The sequence below is a fragment of the Myxocyprinus asiaticus genome, chromosome 14, assembly GCF_019703515.2.
Source record: "Myxocyprinus asiaticus isolate MX2 ecotype Aquarium Trade chromosome 14, UBuf_Myxa_2, whole genome shotgun sequence".
Classification (NCBI taxonomy): domain Eukaryota; kingdom Metazoa; phylum Chordata; class Actinopteri; order Cypriniformes; family Catostomidae; genus Myxocyprinus; species Myxocyprinus asiaticus.
Genome location: NC_059357.1, coordinates 5488469 through 5508941, shown reverse-complemented (window position 1 = coordinate 5508941; position 20473 = coordinate 5488469). Strand labels below are relative to the sequence as shown.

Below are 20473 nucleotides of genomic sequence, written 5' to 3'. Positions count from 1 at the left end.
GAAAGTCGCAGTTGCAAGAAATAAAAGTCGCAATTGTGAGAAATGAAGTTGCAATTGAGAGATAAAAAGTCTCAATTACAAGTAAATTCACAATTTTGAGAAAGTCACAATTTGTAAGAAATAAAGTTGCAATTGAGAGATATAAACTCACAATTAAAAGAAATAGTTGCAACTGTATGAAAGTCACAATTTTAAGAAGTCAAAATTGAGAGATATAAACTCGCAACTACAATAAATTATAACAAATTTAAGAAATAGTCGCAAATTGAGAGAAATAAAGTTGCAATTGAGAGATATAAACTCATAATTACTAGAAATAATTGCACTTGCAAGAAATAGTCGCAATTATAAAAAAATAATTCACAATTGAAAGATATACAGTAATCTCGAAACGGAGAAATAAAGTTTCAATTGTGAGATATAAACTTACAATTACTAGAAATAAAGTCACAACCGCACAAAAAAGTGCCAATTGTGAGATATAAAGTCAGAATTTCCTTTTTTCTTTAGTGGTGGGATCAAGGCACCATAAATGTGATTTAGAGGTGATCTGAAATGAAAAAAAAAAGAGCCGTCTTGTTCACTCTTTCCAGAGTCGTACGACTTCACAGGTGCCAATGACACCACAGAGGACATTGAGTGTGTGTGCACGTGTTCAAGACATGTACATCTCTTTACATATTCCTATATTAAATGTGTCTGTAAATGCTTGTTTCAGATTCATATGAACATGAATGGAATCCCGGTGCAATACCAGAGAGAGATGGATGAAGAGAGGGAGGAGAAAGAGTACGACAGCAATACAGTATTTTAGACTGAGAATAATATGAGAGCGTGAAAGAGACTAAAGACGAGGAGAGAGAGAGAGAGAGAGAGAGAGAGAGATAGACAGGTTTCTTTTGGAGATTGAAAGAAAACAGCTACAGAATTAGTAATTATTGAAGTATATCTAAAAAAACATTAGAGACAACATGAACCTTATTTACTTTAGTAATAATTATCTAGGTCTTACTGTGCATAATTCACCAGTGCATTTTATTCTAAAGAAATAAAACGTTTGTTTTCGTAATCTTTCAACAAAATGTAATAAACATCTCCGCCTCTGAAACGACTAGACTTTTCGGCCGATGCAATTAAGGCTGTGTGGCTCACAAAAATTTAACCAGTAATATCACAGCCCACTTTTTACTATGTCCCCACTAAGATTTTGTTGGATAAGTCAAGTCCAACAATACATTATTCTTTTTCTCTTAAAAATACTTCACATTTCTGAAGTTAAAAGCATTGTGAATGCCAAACTGCCTTAAGTCAGTGCAATTTGGTGGAGAATTTTTTTTTAAATTGCATTCATAAAAGTTTCGAGTTGCAATTTGTAGAAGCTTCCTGAATACTGTTATTTTTAATCACCATATTAAGATTAAGTAAATTAATTGTGCAAATGCTTACAGGTTTAATGTCAATGACGCACAAAACCAAACTATGTGCAACTGGGACGTGTTTGTTTTGCAGTTAAGCATGCACAAAACTGAGTCTACAAATCTATTAAATACATTTTATTACATTAGCCACATTTGTATAATCACTTTTATAGACAGATGACTGTAAACCAGACAGCAAAGAACCAAATGTGTGTCTGTAGACCAACAGGACGCAATTAATTAAACAGAAGGCTTTTTGCAAATGAGCCATTTTTTCTTGTGAATAAAGCGGTGCATTTTTCATACATTTTGATGTGTTTACATGGCAAGAATCGTTCCATACACAACATATTGTATTTTGATGTCTAAGTAAAAAGATACTTCTTGACCAAGTAGTCTGGGAAAAAGCATTTTGACAAAAATTGGTTGGCAAATATTTCAAAGGCCTGTGAAAATATTAGCAACCAGGGCAAAGACATTCCCATTAACACATTAATTTTGCAATCCATAAACCATCATTCAACCATTCTAGAGCAAGATTTCTTGAACTTTAGTCTGGCAAGGCTTTGAAAGTCACAGTCTCAAAAGATTTTCTCTTCCCATCCCTTCACTCCTCTTCAATCCTTTCTCAGCCCCAGTTGTGTTTGTCTTCCTCTGCTGTGGCGAGGATATCCGTGACCAGACCGGTGCCGATGGTTTTATTGCCATCTCTGAGCGTGAACCTTTGACCTTTGTCAAGAACCATGGGCTGTCTGAGGGTCAGGGTTAAAGATGTGTCCTCTCCCGGCATTACCATTTCCTACAAATCGATGGAAGAAGAAAACACATAAATTCAGGGTAAGGGTTAATCTTATGAAACTTGTCTAAAACATGTTCAGGCCATATTTCACTGCAAAAATAAACCATGAAATAAATTGAATTTGCATAAAGAAAATAAACAGTAATTTTAGGAGCCTTAAGATAAACTTGCAATTACAGAAAATAAAGTCGCAATTATGAGAAAGTTGTGATTGAGAGATATAAATTCACAATTACAAGAAATAGTTGCAATTGTGAGAAATGAAGTCACAATTAAGAGGTATAAACAAGCAATTACAAGAAATAAAGTCACAATTGTGAGAAATAATGTTGATGTTGTAGGAAATTAAGACACAGTTGAGATATAAAATTGCAATTACAAGAAATAAAGGCGCAATTACAAGAAATTGTCACAAATGTGAGAAAATTGCAAATTGTGAGAAATTAAGAAATTCATTTAGAGATATCAACTCGCAATTGCATAAAACTTAATTTGTACAAGTCGCAATTTTGTAAAATATTCGAAAACAAACGTGCAATTACAAGAAATAAAGTCGTAATTCAGATAGTCATAAATTGCAAGAAATAAAGTTGCAATTACATGAAAAAGTTGCAATTTTAGGAAACCGTCGTATAAATATAAACTTGCAATTACGATAACGTCACAATTGCAAGAAAAGAATTCGCAATTGTGAGAAAGTTGCAACTGTGAGAAATAAAGTTGATATTGTTGTAGGACATTAAGTCACAGTTGAGAGATATAAAATCACAATTACAAGAAATAAAGGCGCAATTGTGAGAAATAAAGTTGATATTGTAGGAAATTAAGTCGCAACTGTGAGAAATAGTCGCAATTACAAGAAATAAAGTTGTAATGAGGGATATAAACTCACAATTGCTAGAAATAAAGTTGCAATTCCGAGAAATTGTCGCAAATGTGAGAAATAGTTGCAAATTATGAGAAATTAAGTCGCAATTGAGAGATATCAACTTGCAATTGCATAAAACTTAATTTGCATAAGAAAGTCGCAAATATAAACTTGCAATTACAATAAATTCGTAACTCTGATAGTCGCAAATTGCAAGAAATAAAGTTGCAATTACATGAAATAGTTGCAATTTTAGGAAACCGTCGTATAAATATTAACTTGCAATTACGAGACCGTCACAATTGCAAGAAAAAAGTCGCAATTGTGAGAAATTAAGTCGCAATTATGAGAAAGTCGCAATTTGCGAGAAATAGTTGCAATTGCAAGAAATAGTTGCAAACTGTGAGAAATTAAGGCACAATTACATGAAATAATCGCAATTGTGAGAAAGTCGCAAATTGTGAGTAGTTGCAAATTACGAGAAATAAAGTCGCAAATTGAAAGAAAAATTTCATTTGCATAAAGAAAATAAGACTTTAATAATAAATACATTTTGCATTGACAATTTCACGCAAATTAAGAAAATTTCCAAGCTCATTTCCATAATGCTAAATAAATTAAATCTAGTTCATATTACTGTTATTATTATTACATATTATTAAAATATGTAAGAAATTATGAAATAAAAATGAATGTATTTAAATTATATTAAAATTATATGGTTATATAACATTTATAGATTTTATACAATTCTATTCATTATATTAAATTAAAATTATTACATTGAATCATAATTAATAAAAATATTTATACATCATGGTTACATTTTATTTGATTTATTCTAATATGGTAAAAAATTACTACTGTAATGGGAATCTAATGAGAATCATCATTGAGAAGAACGGGAATTGCTAAAAAGAAAAGTAAGTAACGTCTAGATACATTACAGTAACTAGCATTTGGGGGGGGGGGGGGGTGCTTAATTGTCACAATACAAAAAAAAAAAAAGTCTTCATTTCTTTATGCAAAATGTGTAAATTTTTCCCTTTGACTTTGTAATGAGAATTGACCCAGACATATTTCTGTGAGACCCACAAATAATGCAAATTCAAAATTCAAAACTTACCTTGCCTGTTGGCAGCTCTACTCGACAAGCCATGTCCCAGGTGAGAGAGAACATGACAGGCATGAAGTTTGTGACAAATGGCTTGTGTCTGCCGCCCTCCTCTTTACTCAGAACATAGACCTGATGACATCCAAACAGGAAGAGTTTAACAAAGTAAAATGGTTTTGAAGCATCTATGAAGATGCCTTAAAATGAAAGTGATGAAATTCTGCAATTTGAAGAGATACAGACACTAACCTGAGCTTTGACCTTCTGGTGTGGCTGTATGGATGCTGGTTTGCTCATCACCATTCCTCGCCTGACATCTTCTCTCTTCAGCCCACGGACCAGAGCGCCCAGATTATCACCCGCCTCTGCCCGGTCCAGAGACTGATGGAACATCTCAATACCTGAGAGAAAGAGAGAAAATCTTAATCCATTGACAAAAGCTGCAGGAATTGATTTCGGAACTGACACAAGAGGGCTAGCATCAATACATTTTGGCCTATCACTAGTTTATGAGTTGAGCAGGAAATGACATATTTTCTTACCAGTGACAACAGACTTAAATGAACGACTGTGTCCGACAAATTCACACTCATCTCCTTTCTTGATCACTCCTCGCTCTAGTGTGCCAGTGACCACAGTACCACGACCTGCACACAGAAGTCATACACAGCGTTACACACACACACACACACTTCTGGGAATTCAGAATTACTCGCACACAAAGGATGAGTAATGAATAAAAACAATATTTATTTTGTGGATTTACTGAGCAGATGCTTTTATTCAAAGCTACTTATGTTTGCAAAAAGATCAATTTTGATTAAACTCTAAAACTGACTCTGGACTGACTTTGTTAAAAACCTTTTCAAGTGTCCGAGGCGAATTATAAAGGAAAAACACATTCAAATTATTACATAAGAGCCAAAAACACTATTAGCAGAAGCACAATATCGAATTTCAAGAGTAAACCAGAATAGTACAGAAGCTTGAGCAGAAGTATGCATCTGAAAAATGAAAAACGAGTAAAGAATTGTTTTTGTTAATAGGAAGTGGCTTTTACAACACAACAGACAGGACAGCATATACCTGGAATAGAATAGACTCCCTCTATGGGCAGCAGGAATGGTTTCTCCAGCTCTCTCTTTGGCAGAGGAATATAAGTATCTACCACATCCAAAAGCTTCATAACAGCATCAACGCCCAGTTCTGGCTCCCTGTTCTAAACACACACAAATAGAACAGAAGTACTGAATACTATCGATTCAACAGTTTAAAACTAGGGCTGTCAATTAATTACATGACACGCCGATTATTATTCGAATTAACCACAATTATTTGCATATATGTCTTCTTACATTACTATTCTTACTATTTTTCTCCCCAATTTGGAATGCCCAATTCCCAATGCGCTCTAAGTTCTCATGGTGGCGTAGTGACTCGCCTCAATCCGGGTGGCGAAGGACGAATCTCAATTGCCTCCACGTCTGAGACCGTCAATCCGCGCATCTTATCACGAGGCTTGTTGAGCATGTTACCGCGGAGACATAGTGCATGTGGAGGCTTCACGCTATTCTCCGCGGCACCCACGCATAACTCACCACGCACCCCACCGAGAGCGAGAACCACATTATAGCGATCACTATGAGGTTACCCCATGTGACTCTACCCTCCCTAGCAACCGGGCCAATTGGTTGCTTAGGAAGCCTGACTGGAGTCACTCAGCACGCCCTGGATTCGAACTTGCGACTCCAGGCGTCTGTGGTATTTTTAATCCTCGATTTAATACATAGCATCAGATAGACGCTTTTGAAGTGGCTCACTGGTTTTCAGCGTCAAAATGCCATGTTTTTAAGACGCCGAGTCAAGTTAAAGGGATAGTTCGGATAGCATAAAAGTAATCAATAAGACTCCAGTGGTTAAATATATTTCTTCAGAAGCAATATTATAGGCGTGAGTGAGAAACAGATCAATATTGAAGTTCTTTTTACCTATAAATCTACACTTTCACTTTCTAAAAAAGAAAGTGGAGATTTCTAGTAAAAAAGGACTTCAGTATTGATCTGTTTCTCACCCAAAGCGATTGCATCACTTCAGAAGGCATATATTAAACCACTGGAGTCTTATTGATTACTTTTATGCTGCCTTTATATGCTTTTTGGAGCTTCAAAGTTTTAGCCACCATTCACTTGCATTGTATGGACCAACAGAGCTGCAATATTCCTCTAAAAAACTAAGTTTGTGTTTCCACAGAAGAAAGAAAGTCATACACATCTGGGATGGCATGAAAGTGAGTAAATGAACTATATCTTTAAAAGTAGTCTGAAACTTTTGTGTTAATTGTTTTTAACGCATTATTTTTCTATATAATTAATCGCACTAAATTCGACATCCCTATTTAAAACGCATCATTCAAGTCCCTTCATCTCACTTTACCCAAGACATATGGTGCATTATTATACACATGTATAAATAAATGTGGACATAAAGGTATAAATACTAAATAAATGCATGTGGAAATACGTTTATAAAAACATAAGCAAATAAAAGTATAAATACTCCTTTGTCACATTTGAAAATTTATTTATTTCTATGTATTACAAAAGAAAAATTCTGCACTCCTTTTTTGTCATTTTATTTTTTTTTCCACCAGTCAGGGGACACAAACATTTCGGCCTCACGGCCTTCCTCAGTGTGTTTCTGGCTTACTAATGCAAACTGTTTATAGGTTTGTATTTATACAAATATTACATGTATTTCTATGTACACTTTTTTTCATTTTTTACATTTATTTGCAAACATATATATTATTTATAATATTGTCAGACTTGGTCCTCCATAAAGACATGCCTTACATCAAGTAATTGGACAGCACCTAAATTTATCTTCTGTTCATTTCTTTGAGGATCAAACTTTTAAAGGGATAGTTCACCCCAAAATGAAAATGTATCATTTGTTCCGCAAAAGAAAGGAAGTAATTTGGGTTTGGAACTATATGAGGGTGAGTAAATGACAGAATAATTTTTTTGGGGTGAACTGTCCAGTCAATCTTTTCCTCCATCCATCTCCATTCGACTATCCTTACCTCCAGGGCACAGAGTGCCGATCCAATAACAACGGGCGTGTTTTCCCCGTCATAGCCGAACTCGGTGAGCAGCTCTCTGATCTCCAGCTCCACCAAGTCCAGCATCTCTTTATCCTCCACGGCGTCAGCTTTATTCACAAACACCACCACGTTCTCCACGCCGATCTGCCTCGCCAGCAGGAGGTGCTCACGAGTCTGAGGCATCTGACCATCTGTTGCCGCCACCACCAGAATGCAGCCATCCAGCTGAGCTGTTCCTGTGATCATGTTCTACAGACATAGAAAAATTTGACCATCACATGTATTTATAATACTGCTTATTACTCTATTACCAAGTGTTACCTTGACATAGTCAGCATGTCCAGGGCAGTCTGTGTGTGCATAGTGTCTGTTAGCGGTGGTGTATTCCACGTGTGAGGCGTTAATGGTGATTCCTCTGGCCTTCTCCTCAGGAGCGTTATCAATATCTTCATACTTCTTATAACGTGCACCACCAGCCTCAGCAAGAACTGACACAAACACGCACACAAATTTAGGTGAAAACAACTACTTTTTAACCCTCCTATTGTCTTAAGAAACTGCACCATACTTTTGTCCTTCGGGTCATTTTGACCCGTATTGAAAACCATTAAAACGCATAAATTCTTGATTAGTGTAAAACGACACTAAAAACCCCCCTCAATGAAAATCTGTTTTACTGTGGTCCCAAAGTGTATAATGATAGGTAAAAAATGCTATAATGTGAATATTAATGAAGTAACATCATTTTTTAAAGAACAATTTAAAATTCTGCAAACATGGCTCAATTTATTTCTATTTCAATCTCTTTTGGCATTTTACAATATCTTGACTACATAACGACAGTCTCTGATTTATTCTGCTTGTATAAAATCAACAGTGTACATTTTGGAGTTACAAGTGTAGTACATGTGAATACAAATTAATCTCTATTGCCTTTTCCAGCTGTCAAAATGGGCCCACTTTACACGTCCATTGCAACAAATCCATTTCCTCTCCACTATTGTTGAACAATTTGTTGCAGTGTTACAGGGGTTTAGGGAGGTGCTGTAATAGATATTTCCGTCATCTAATGTTTTGGTAGAAAATTATAACCAATAGGTCTTTTGCCATTGGGGGGCCTTTAGCCCTATTGTCCCCATCATATAAAATCATGTTAGTAAACTTATTTACAAACATATTACTTTTTCAAAACTGTAAAAAAATACTGTCTCTGTGTGTGTTTTTGTGTATGATGACATGTGCATGTGTGCACAAACCTCATTCAAGAGGAAAATATGCAATTTGTGGGAAAGATGCAGTACCCACTGGAGCAGGAGGGGGCGCTAGAGAATAGTATGGGGCCACGGGCTAAATTTGAGAAAATTTAAAAATATTTTTAGGTCAAATTTGATTCATGTATGTACAAAAAACTATTTAAAGCTTTATAATATCCAGAAAGTCCAAAGGTGAAAGGTCACAACTGTTTCTTTACATACGGGTCAAAATTGACCGGTTAAGATAATGGAAGGAACAAACTGTTATTTCTCTTAAACAATTATATACAAAAATACATTTTCTTTTCTATTTTGCTTGTTTTGATGGTCTTGACAAAGTCACGATGTTTGGTTCCAGTACCAAAAACTATGCGGTATTTGTAACGTATTCTTTACCTGTCCCGGGTCAAAAATGACCCTAAGACAAAAGGAGGGTTAAACAGGTCATTGTTAGAGTAAATTTGCCTAATTAAACCATCTGTATCCCAACCCCACCCCACTGACCAACAACCTGGTGTATGTAAACAAGTGGGTGGAGTCTTCTAAATGGATACATAGGTGGGATGGGCTTAACACTGCACGTCTAGTAAGGTTTAGAATGGTGCAATAATGAATTACTGTAATTTTGGGATTATGAATTAGAATTTTAGAGGTCAGTTTTAGTCTTTAAATTACCTTTGGTGATGGCAGCAGTAAGTGTGGTCTTGCCGTGGTCTACATGACCAATAGTCCCGATGTTTACATGGGGTTTATCACGAGAAAACACCCTTTTGGCCTCCGCTGCGAAATTCCTCCGACTTAGAGGAACTGCACACTGAGAGATGGAAAGAAAATAAGCAAAACTCACTTTTTTTTAACTCCAAAAATCTTTCATATACAAAAAACAAGGCATTAAGAAATGTATTAACTACATAAATCTCAGATTATATGCATCTTAAATATTAGTGGGAACACCCCCAAAATCAACATATGGTTGTATCGTGTTAAATTCAGCTTTATAAATTAAGAATTTGCTAGAATGATAATGCAGTTTACTATGTATTTATTAACTTTATTCTCCATGATAATCCTGCTAATTTAGGCACTTCAATTCAATCTTTTATTCTCAATAACATCATTTATGAAGTACTTCAACTGAAAAAAACACTCACCAGTTTAAAGGAGCTGTGCAGTAAACTCGGGGAGGTCAACTGCAGAGCTGAAAAAAAAAAAAAAAAAGTCATTCATCTACATAACATAAAAAATAAAAAATTAAATTACAATAGTTTATGGTTCAGAAAAATGTTAAGCATTACTAAAAATCCATACGCACAAAAAAATTAAGTGTAATTATATTACATAAAACAATAAAAATAAAAAAAAAACTTCCAAAATCGAATTTAAAGCATTGACATCAATATAACAGTGGTGGCCAAAAATATTGGCACCCTTAGTAAATATGAGCAAAGAAGGCTGTGGAAAAAAAATCTGCATTGTTTATCCTTTTGATCTTTCATTCAAAAAATTCACAAAAATCTAACCTTTAACTGAAGTAAAACAATTGGAACAGGGGAAATATCTCATTATTAAATAAATATTTTTCTCCAAAACACACTGGCCATAATTATTGGCACCGTTTTATTCAATACTTTTTGCAACCTCCCTCTGCCAAGATAACAGCTCTGAGTCTTCTCATATAATGCCTAATGAGGTTGGAGAACACCTGGCAAGAGATCTGAGACCATTCCTCCATACAGAATTGCTCCAGATCCTTCAAATTCAAAGGTCCATGTTGGTGGTCTCTCCTCTTCAGTTCACCCCACATATTTTCTATGGGGTTCAGGTCAGTGGACTGGGATGGCCATGGCAGAATCTTGATTTTGTGGACAGTGAACCATTTTTGTGTTGTTTTTGATGTTTGTTTTGAATCATTGTCCTGCTGAAAGATCCAACCAGGGCCCATTGTAAGCTTTCTGGCAGAGGCAGTCAGGTTTTTATTTTGTATCTGTTGGTATATGATAGAGTCCATGATGCCATGTATCCAAACAAGATGTCCAGGACCTCTGGCAGAAAACAGCCCCACAACATTCAAAAACCAGCAACATATTTAACCGTGGACATTGGGGACTACTTCATCTCTGCGTACGCCAAACCCATCTCTGGTGTTCGCTGCAACAAAGCTCTTTTTTTGTTTCATCTGACCATAGAACCCGGTCGCATTTGATGTTCCAGTAGTGTCTGGCAAACTGAAGACGCTTGAGTTTGTTGTTGGATGAGAGCAGAGGCTTTTGTTCTTGAAACCCTCCCAAACAACTTGTGATGTAGGTGATGTCTGATATTATTTTGGGGGACTTTCTGACCCCAAGACCCAACTAATTTCTGCAATTCTCCAGCTGTGATCTTTGGAGATTCTTTGGCCACTCAAACCATCCTCCTCACTGTGAGTGGAGATAATATAGACACACATCCTTTTCCAGGCCAATTCTTAAGGTCTCCAGTTGATTGGAACTTGTTAATTATTGCCCTGATGTTGGAAATGGGCATTTTCAATGCTTTGGCTACTTTCTTATAGCCACTTCCCATTTTGTGAAGCTCAACAACCTTTTACCGCACATCAGAACTATATTCTTTTGTCTAACCCACTGTGATTGATGATTATGGGAATTTGGCTTGTGTGTTACCTCATATTTATACCCCTGTGAAACAGGAAGACATGCCTGAACAATTTCATGTTCCGAGTCACCCAGGTGCACTAAAAATGTAAAATAAGAATGGGAATATACTTCAGATATATTTTACTCATAAGAATGTTTTGGAGAAAAATATTTATTTAATAATGAAATATTCCCCTCTTTCAATTGTTTTACTTCAATTAAAGGTTAGAATTTTTTTTAATTTTTTTGAATGAAAGAGCAAAAGGATAAACAATGCAGATTTTGTTTTTCACAGCCTTCTTTGCTCATATTTACCAAGGATGCCAATATGTTTGGCCACCACTGTAATCTACACAGTAGACACCCAGTTATTTAGAACACACTGCATCTTCTCCTTGTTTCTTGATGCAGAACAGCTCTATCATTCATTTATGCACAAACAGTCTTATAAATCGCTGTCAATATCAGTAATAAATGCAACACAGGTTGAAGAACTTGACCTTGTGTTAAGCATCACAAATGCCATTTCCCCTAACTGCCATTTCCACACTTTCATCCATACATGCACGCATATATAATTTATACCCCACGCCAATCAATCGTAGCATGAACACGAGGTCAATGACACGCGCAAACAAGAACAAAAACGCTTCTTGTAACTTACCGGACAGGCACGCGCGGACACTCACGAGCGCAGCCATTTTGCGGGCGAAGCCAAATGCGCATGTGCGTGGAAATCAGAGACTGACGACATCACCACTGGATGTGTATTTTTACTTTAACGTAAACATTCTACAAAATGTGACCATTAAAAAGTGGATGGCGGTTTTTTATTTTTTTATTTTTTTTTTTTAACATTCTCTTACCACATTTTGACCATTGTTGGGTGTAATGCATTATTAGGTAGTTAATTACTGTAATTAAATTACTTTTCCATTTAAAAAAAAAGTAAAGTAAGGGATTCATTTTTTATCGTACATTTGTTGTATTACAAAACACTGCGGTTTACAGTAGTCACAACTGTCATCAAAAAGAAATCAAGCAAATTTAAAAAAAATGTACACTGTCAAACAAAAACACATTATTTTAAAATGATTTTACAGTAATAACAGCAACTGTGGTCTCTATGCTATTTTGGCGGAAACTATGATTATCAGGATTTTTTGTGCTTTTATTCTGAATTTAGAAACAGCATAGGGGATGTACAGCAAAAAGAAAATAAACAGAAGTGAATAAATTAATAAAAATAAGCCACACATTACTACAATATAAAGCAACACAATGAATAAATACATACATTCCTAATTAAAAAAAAAAAAAACCTTACATTAATGTATGAGATTTTTAATAATATAATTAAATAAATAATAATTTCATTTTCATCGTCCCTTAAACACGTGATAAGGAAAAAATAATAATTTAAAATTAAATTAAATTATTAAATTTATAAATTTATTTGAAGAATTTAAATAATTAGAAGACCTTTTTTATGCAGTAGTTGTGCTTCTGGATTAATATTGTAATGTCTTGTGAGTGTATGACGACTTAAATCGGTAAGTCATTACGGTAAAGTGTAATGACGTCATTGTACGTGCACGTTTTATTTGGTCTCGCTGCTTTGCTGCAGGATCTGGAAGCTTCTGGTGTGTTTATAATGGTAAAGAGGAACTCACACACACCACTACTACAGAAGCACATTAAACACATCACATCTGCATCTGCAAAACCTTGATTAATATCATTTGCACGAGGTAAGACGGGTTTGTTTTACCCGAATTTACATATTTTAGCTGGACTAGAATGTGATTACGTTTCATTCTACTCTACTTTTGGTTGTTAAGACACGAGTTTATAAGTCTCATGGTATATCTATATTAGAAGTGGTCCGATATATCGGATATACAACATATATCCAACATTTCCAAAAAGTAACTATCCGCAGTGTTGGGTGTAATGCATTACTAAGTAATTAATTACTGTAATTAAATTACTTTTTCGTTGAAAAAAAAAAAGAGTAAAGTAAGGGATTACTCTTAATTTTTCAGTAATTTAATTACAGTTACTTCTGATGTAATTGCGTTATATAGACTATAGAACAATTCTATATAAAACAATAGTGTGAATTTAAAATCGAAATTTAATGTTTAATGTTAAAATTTATGTTTTTTAATTTAACGCTGCCCCCTTAAATTCTTTGGCCAGTTCATGAATAATTTATTTGATTTTATATGATTTATTTGATATGATTATATGATTTATTTATTTATTTTTCGTTTGGTCGAGGATAAGGGTTTTAGAAAGTGCAATTACTTTTCAAACAGAGTAATTAGTACAGTAATCTAATTACACTGTAGAAGATGTAATTAGTAGTTAGTAATTTATTACTTTTTTTAGAGTAACTTACCCAACACTGGCTATTGGTTAAATTCCGAGTTTTTTTGTATTCCTTATTTTTTAATAAACCTCATCCGGTAAAATTTATATATATATATATATATATATATATATATAGGCTATTATGTCTGTGCCCATCATAGTGAGGAAAGAGTAAGAAATCTTTATTCATTCTATAAATCGATTTTATAAACCATTTGCCGATTAATCGGTTACGGCCTTTTCCACCACCTTAGTTACCGGTATCGGCAAAACCCACTATCGGTCCACCTCTTTTCTGTATGTATAAGTAAACACTGTGGATAATTGGTGTAGCGAAAATAAGTGTTATTACTGTTTTTACAACTAGAGTGTACATGTAGAGCTTTAAAGGTGCACTCAGTAAATTTTTCCTCATTATAAAAAAGTTGAACTCCTAAAGACATGAATTGTAATTTTGCAATATATGTAGGACATCATGACCACTCACATGTGATGAAGACTCCAGTCATATCAGTATCCTTATAAAAGTTGTTTTATTCTACATGGAGAGGGTCCCCACATGGGGGCTGCCATGTTAGAGTCACATGACCAGCTGAATACCACTCGCTTAATCTCAGTAACCGTCCTGTTATTTGATACTTTCCCTCACTGATTAAAGTAATCATGACTGACTGTTCGTTTAAATATAATTTTGTGTGTCATTCTTTCAATGTTATTATTTATTTTCTGGATTAAATATGCATACTTAAAAAGCATGTTTTATTGACGAAAACAGAAAAATGTATAATACATGTTATGTGATGTCTCTGTCTCTCTCTAGATGGCAGAAGGCAGAGGTAACCGGCGTCACCCCAATAATTTACAGGGTGTGCTTCAGATGGCTGTAGAGGCTGGTTCTGCATCTGAGGGTCCAGCTCCATCAGAGCCCATGACACAGGAGGTGAGAGGAGACCCCATGATGTCCATATAAACACTGTAGCTGTGCAAATTCTGTAATATTGCTGTTTATCAGTTAGTCTGCGGTTGAGACTATTTGCCTCTCTTTTTTCTGTAGAGAATGGAGTTTTTGAGAGGAGCTCTGGCAGAAGTGTGTAAAGGACAGATGGATGAGGTAGAACAGATGAAACGGTGTTTGGAAGTGCTTAACAGAGATGAATGCAGAGAGAGAGGGAGTGAGGAAGAGGAAGATGAGGAGGATGAAAGAGAGGAGGCTCTGGAAATGCTCTCGGAGCTCTGTGAGAACCTGGACAATGCAAGAGGTCTGTGTGTGTGTGTGTGTGTGTGTGTGTGTGTGTGTGTGGTTATGCTCTTCAAGTTCTTTGACCCTGCTAAGCTACACAAAGTTTTAGTGCAGTGTTTGATTGACAGGTGAATAGGCGGTCCTTTGCTTTTGTCGAAGACACATCAGGACAGATTCGCATTTCCATTACAAATGTGTTTGCGATGAGGAGGAGGGCGTGGCCGGGCCGTGATGGAGCACGGCCGGCGCTGATCAGCTGATTCAGCGCCAGCTGTGCTTCATCACGGCCCGGCCACACCCTCCACCTCGTCACAGTGATTTGGTCACATCATATGTTTCTGAATATCTAGGAATGTGGTTTGACTTTACAGCTGTTTACACCTTTATTTAGCAATGCCCACGAAGGCTGTCAAATTAAAATGCAAAATTTGAAAATTCGTCGTATTTACACAAAAATGTACTTTTGAATGCTAAAATGAGCATTGAAGTTTTGGATGTGTGCCAAGCACTAATAACTTTCTTGGGCTAAAACAGACACATAATACAGATGTCTCAAGATATGTTTTAAAGGTTGAATTTCCTTTTAAATTGATGCAGCATCTAAAAAAAAATGCATCGTTACTGCATGACACTAAAAAAACAGTGAGACACGATCAGGGTCCGAATGCACCAAATGTGGGTACATTTTCTATTTGGCCAGTGAATGTTGCAGCATTGCAGGCCACTCATTTTACGAACATTTGTTAACAGCCAGATACAGTATGTTCTTTGCTATAAACAATTGCTATAACATGGTGCTTTATATTGATTTGTTACGCCCTCTTGTGGATGTCTGGGACAACGTCGATTTAAAGGAATAGTTCACCAAATGAAACTTCTCATCATTTACTCACCCTCATGCCATCCCAGATGTGTATGACTTTCTTTCTTCTGCAGAACAAAATCGAAGATTTTAAGAAGAATATCTCAGCACTGTAGGTCCATACAATGCAAGTGAATGGTGACCAGAACTTTGAAGCTCCAAAAAGTCATCATAAAAGTAATCCATATGACTCCAGTGGTTAAATCCATAACTTCAGAAGTGATATGATAGGTGTGGGTGAGAAACAGATCGATACTTATGTCCTTTTTTTACTATGAATCTCCATTTTCACTTTCACATTCTTCTTTTGTTTTTGGCGATTCACATTCTTTGTGCATATCGCCCCCTGCTGGGCAGGGAGAAGAATTTGAAAAAAAACAATTACTTAAATATTGATCTTTTTCTCACCCACACCTGTCATATCACTTCTGAAGACATGGATTTAACCACTTGAGTCGTATGGATTACTTTTATGCTGCCTTTATGTGCTTTTTGGACCTTCAAATTTCTGGCCAACCTGCATTTTATGGACCTAGAGCTAAGATATTGTTCTGAAGATATTTGTTTGTGTTCAGCAGAAGAAAGTCACACATCTGGAATGGCATGAGAGTGAGTAAATGACGAGAGGTTTTTCATTTTTGGGTGAACTATCCCTTTAAAAATCAGATGTCTTGTAGATCCCCCCCCAGCCTGAAATTATGTCTTTAAATTTCTAATTTTGGTAATATATCAGTGAACATGCCATGTTGACAGCCCTACTGCCCACTTGTGATCAGATTACCGAGACGGATGTAAACCAGATGTAAACAGGGATTTTGAGTGTGTTTTTATGTGTTTTGCAGATCTGATGAAGCTGGGCGGCCTAGACTTGTGTTTGTCGTGCTGTCTCTGTCACTCTGAAGCAGGTATTCGCTGGAGAGCAGCTCAGCTCATTGCCAGCTGTGCTCAGAATATGCCTGAGGTGCAATGCTACCTGCTGAAACAGGGGGCGCTACTGACACTCCTTCAACTCACAGATCACGACGCAAACAGCACAGTTCGAATTAAAGCACTCTACGCTGTGTCTTGTAAGTATGATGTAGTCCATTAGGTCATATATAAATGTGACGAAGGGAAGATTTTCAGTGAATAATGACTTGAATTTCTGTCTGTTCTTCACACAAAAGTATGATATATGACTTCAAAAGGCTTGAAGATAACGTGCATGAGTCACGTGGACTTTTTCCTTGCACTTTTTTGGTGTTTTTGTCATTTTTGGATTTCAGCAGCCTTAGTCCCCATTCACTTTCGTTGAATGGAAAAGAGCAGCGTGAATATGTTGCTAAATATCTCCTTTTGTGTTCCATGGAGGAAGGAAAGTCGTACAGGTTTGGAGGGACATCAGGGTGAGTAAATGATGACAGAACTTGATGATAACTCCTGTCATTCTCAGGTTTAGTGCGGGAACAGGAAGCAGGTCTGCAGGACTTCCTGTCACACGATGGCTTTTCAGTGCTGATGAGGGGGATGCAGTCAGACAGTGAGAAACTGAGAACTAAATCAGCTTTTCTTCTGCTAAGCCTTCTGACTAGTCACCCAGAACACAAAGGTACTGCTGACTCTGGAAGCACTCTGTTAGACCATCATGAGTCTCTTCATGTCTTAATCTCTCTCTCTCTCTCTCTTTCTTACAGATACAGTGTTGTCTATGGGGATGGTTCAGCAGCTGGTGTCAGTTCTCCGGTCCCCTCATTCCTCTGTACACGAACATGTTCTTGGCGCCCTCTGCTGGTTAGTAAAATTGTTGCTTATGTTCTCCACATAGAATTCTATTTACATATATATAATTAATTTGGTGAGATGTAATACATAATCCTGCTTTGGCTTCATTTGTAACTCTTTCGTATGTTCGTCTTGCAGGAAATAGACAAAATATCTGGCTGCAATGGTGCTGTTGCATTAAATAACAGCGCCGCTGTGATTATGGAATTGTTTTAGCTTATGGAATTTTAAGACCTGGTTTCTGACATGTTTTTGTAGTCTGGTTGAGGATCCCCGTGGTGTGAGTGATTGCAGAGATCCAACGCTGGCCTTAGAGGAACTGCTCAACCAGAGAGTACAGGTCCTAATGGGACGAGATGAGAGCCTGGTAAATTAATTCACTCATTTCTTAACCATTGATTTCTGTTTGCATGTTATTCCAAAGGGAAAGGAATCTTGCTCCGCCCTTAACAACTTTTCTTTTCCACTGACATCACCTAGGCCACGTGCAGATGTGAACTGCGTTGTTAACTAATAGTCAAAGCTATTTTGGCATTGTTTTAGACTACTGCATTATATAATGCAAACTTTCTATAATTTTTCTGAGAGTTAACACAAATTAATGACAATTAAACAAAACTTAATAAAAGTTGGGTGCCAGTAGTGTTTCAGGAGGGGAAACTCGTATGGAACATCTACTTTTTACAATCCAATCATTTTGCTGATGGATAAAATTAAGTCCTGTCCTGTTTTTGTTTCGTCGAGTATTTTGTGTCACTTGGAAATATGTTACATTGCAAAAGTAAAATGGGTTGTTAAAGGGATAGTTCACCCAAAAAATTTAAATTCTCATTTATTCACACTCATGCCATCTCAGATGTGTATGACTTTCTTCTGCTGAACACAAATGAAGATTTTTAGAAGAATATTTCAGCTCTGTAGGTCCATACAATGCAAGTGAATGGTGGCCAGAACTTTGAAGCTAAAAAAAAGCATATAAAGGTAGCATAAAAGTAATCAACAAGACTGCAGTGGTTAAATTCATGTCTTCAGAAGCGATATGATAGGTGTGGTTGAGAAACAGATCAATATTTAAGTTCTTTTACTATAAATTCTCCTCCCTGCCGAGTAGGTGGCAATATGCATGAAGAATGAAAATCGCCAAAAACAAAAAAAAATGTGAAAGTGGAGATTTATAATAAAAAATTTAACCACTGGAGTCTTATGGGTTACTTTTATGCTGCCTTTATGTGCTTTTTTTGCGCTTCAAAGTTCTGCCCACCATTCACTTGTTTCTCACCCACACCTATCATATCGCTTCTGAAGTTATGGATTTAACCACTGGAGTCGTATGGATTTACTTTTATGATGACTTTTTGGAACTTCAAAGTTCAGGTCACCATTCACTTGCATTGTATGCACCTACAGAGCTGAAATATTCTTCTAAAAATCTTAATTTTTGTTCTGCAGAAGAAAGAAAGTCTTACACATCTGGGATGGCATGAGGGTGAGTAAATGATGAAAGAATTTAAATTTTTTGGGTGCACTATCCCTTTAATGCCATTTTAATTTAGACTAATTTAGGTCTGATGGCACAGAATTTGTTTTTGTTTTTATTTTAGGAGGAGTTGGAATTTTGTGAACGTTTACGAGTGGCTTGTTTCCAAGGGCAACACCAGGAGGACAGTGGAATGGATCGCTGAGGTCTTATTGGTCAATGATGCCTGTTGTGCAGTGATAGGCCAACACAAAGGAGTTTGTATTCCCTCTATGCTTAAGAGAGAAATAATGTACTAGAAAAATAATTAAAAACTTTTTACTCTGAATATTCATAGTTCAGTTTTGCCAGCTATATGTGCATGTGCATACTTTAATGTACCATGAATGCTGATGGTTTTCAACTGTACACAAAACACGTTTTTTTTTTTATATGAAAATGTACATTTTGTATAATATGTCAGTTTGTTATAGTAAAATATTTTGTTTAAAATTAACTTTCTATGTTTTTATTCTATCCCCTTTTCAGCTGAACAGCCATATAAATGCTAACCCACAAATGCAAAGCCATAGTTTAGAGCTACACACCAACATTTAAGAAATTGCAGAAATAAAATAAATGTGAAAGAAAACACCAATATCCTTTCACTGTGTGTTGAGAGTAAAAGTTTGGTTTAACTCGTTCTGTGTGTCCAAAGACAAGATCCACGGATCCATTTGTCATTGAATAATGTATCTTAATACCCTTTCAGTTTTTTAAAGTCAGTTGTTGATTAAATACAACAACAAAAAGAAACATTTAATTCTAATCACACATGGATGCGCTTAAGAAATTACGCACGTCCTCTCTGCTTATATTTGCTTACTGGCTGATGCCGCTAGTCTTAAAGAGACAGTACCGCATAAGTGCGTGTTCTGCATATCAATGTAAATACTTGTGAACTGTACAAATTATGCAAGTAAACAATAAAAATGTAACAAATATATATATATATATTATACGTATGCAACATAATATATGCAATTTCAAGACATTGATGGAACAGACTGAATTTGAACATTTTTCAAATGCTAAAATATGACCAATTTGATGAAAAACTGATGATAAAATATAATTTGTAAAATGTATATTTTTGAATTGTAACTAGAAGTTTCCTTTATAATTAAGAGCATTAGCTTGGAGAGAATGTAATTTATATGTAAACAAAATGGACATTGTTACAGAAATGTACCCATATGAATCGATATCAAATCAACAGTTTGTGAATCTGGATTGAATCGGGAAATCTGTATAAATGCCCAGCCCTAGAATGCAGCCTCTTCTCTTTTGATATATTTGACATATTTCAATTTAAAGGGATAGTTCACCCAAAAAAAGAAAATTCTCATTAAGACTTTCTTTATTCTGCAGAACACAAATGAAGATTTTTAGAAGAATATCTCAGCTCTGCAGGTCCATACAATGCAAGTGAATGGTGACCAGAACTGTGAAGCTCCAAAATCACATAAAGGCAGCATAAAAGTAATCCATACAACTCTAGTGATTTAATCCATGTCTTCAGAAGCGATA

General features: G+C 35.8%; 2 protein-coding genes across 3 annotated transcripts; one reads left to right on the top strand and one right to left on the bottom strand.

The window, feature by feature from the left end:
• Nucleotides 1–1538: 1538 nt before the first annotated feature.
• LOC127451955 (elongation factor Tu, mitochondrial-like) lies at nucleotides 1539–11913 on the bottom strand. Its single transcript, XM_051717046.1, has 10 exons — nucleotides 11853–11913; nucleotides 9707–9753; nucleotides 9231–9369; nucleotides 7624–7790; nucleotides 7282–7551; nucleotides 5286–5418; nucleotides 4742–4846; nucleotides 4449–4600; nucleotides 4212–4331; nucleotides 1539–2217 (listed from the first exon to the last, which is right to left on the bottom strand). The coding sequence occupies exons 1-10, from the start codon at nucleotides 11887–11889 to the stop codon at nucleotides 2047–2049; spliced, it is 1341 nt and encodes a 446-aa protein (XP_051573006.1). The 5' UTR covers nucleotides 11890–11913; the 3' UTR covers nucleotides 1539–2046.
• Nucleotides 11914–12774: 861 nt separating this feature from the next.
• LOC127452081 (hsp70-binding protein 1-like) lies at nucleotides 12775–19864 on the top strand. 2 transcript variants are annotated; one of them, XM_051717254.1, is made up of 8 exons: nucleotides 12775–12939; nucleotides 14385–14504; nucleotides 14619–14823; nucleotides 16509–16733; nucleotides 17099–17254; nucleotides 17340–17436; nucleotides 17686–17794; nucleotides 19029–19864. In XM_051717254.1, exons 2-8 carry the CDS (start codon nucleotides 14385–14387, stop codon nucleotides 19107–19109), a joined length of 993 nt encoding a protein of 330 aa, XP_051573214.1. In that variant the 5' UTR covers nucleotides 12775–12939; the 3' UTR covers nucleotides 19110–19864. The 2 variants fall into 2 exon arrangements, with proteins under 2 accessions (XP_051573214.1, XP_051573215.1); XM_051717255.1 differs by lacking the exon at nucleotides 19029–19864 and adding an exon at nucleotides 18877–18936.
• The last annotated feature ends 609 nt before the right edge of the window (nucleotides 19865–20473 follow it).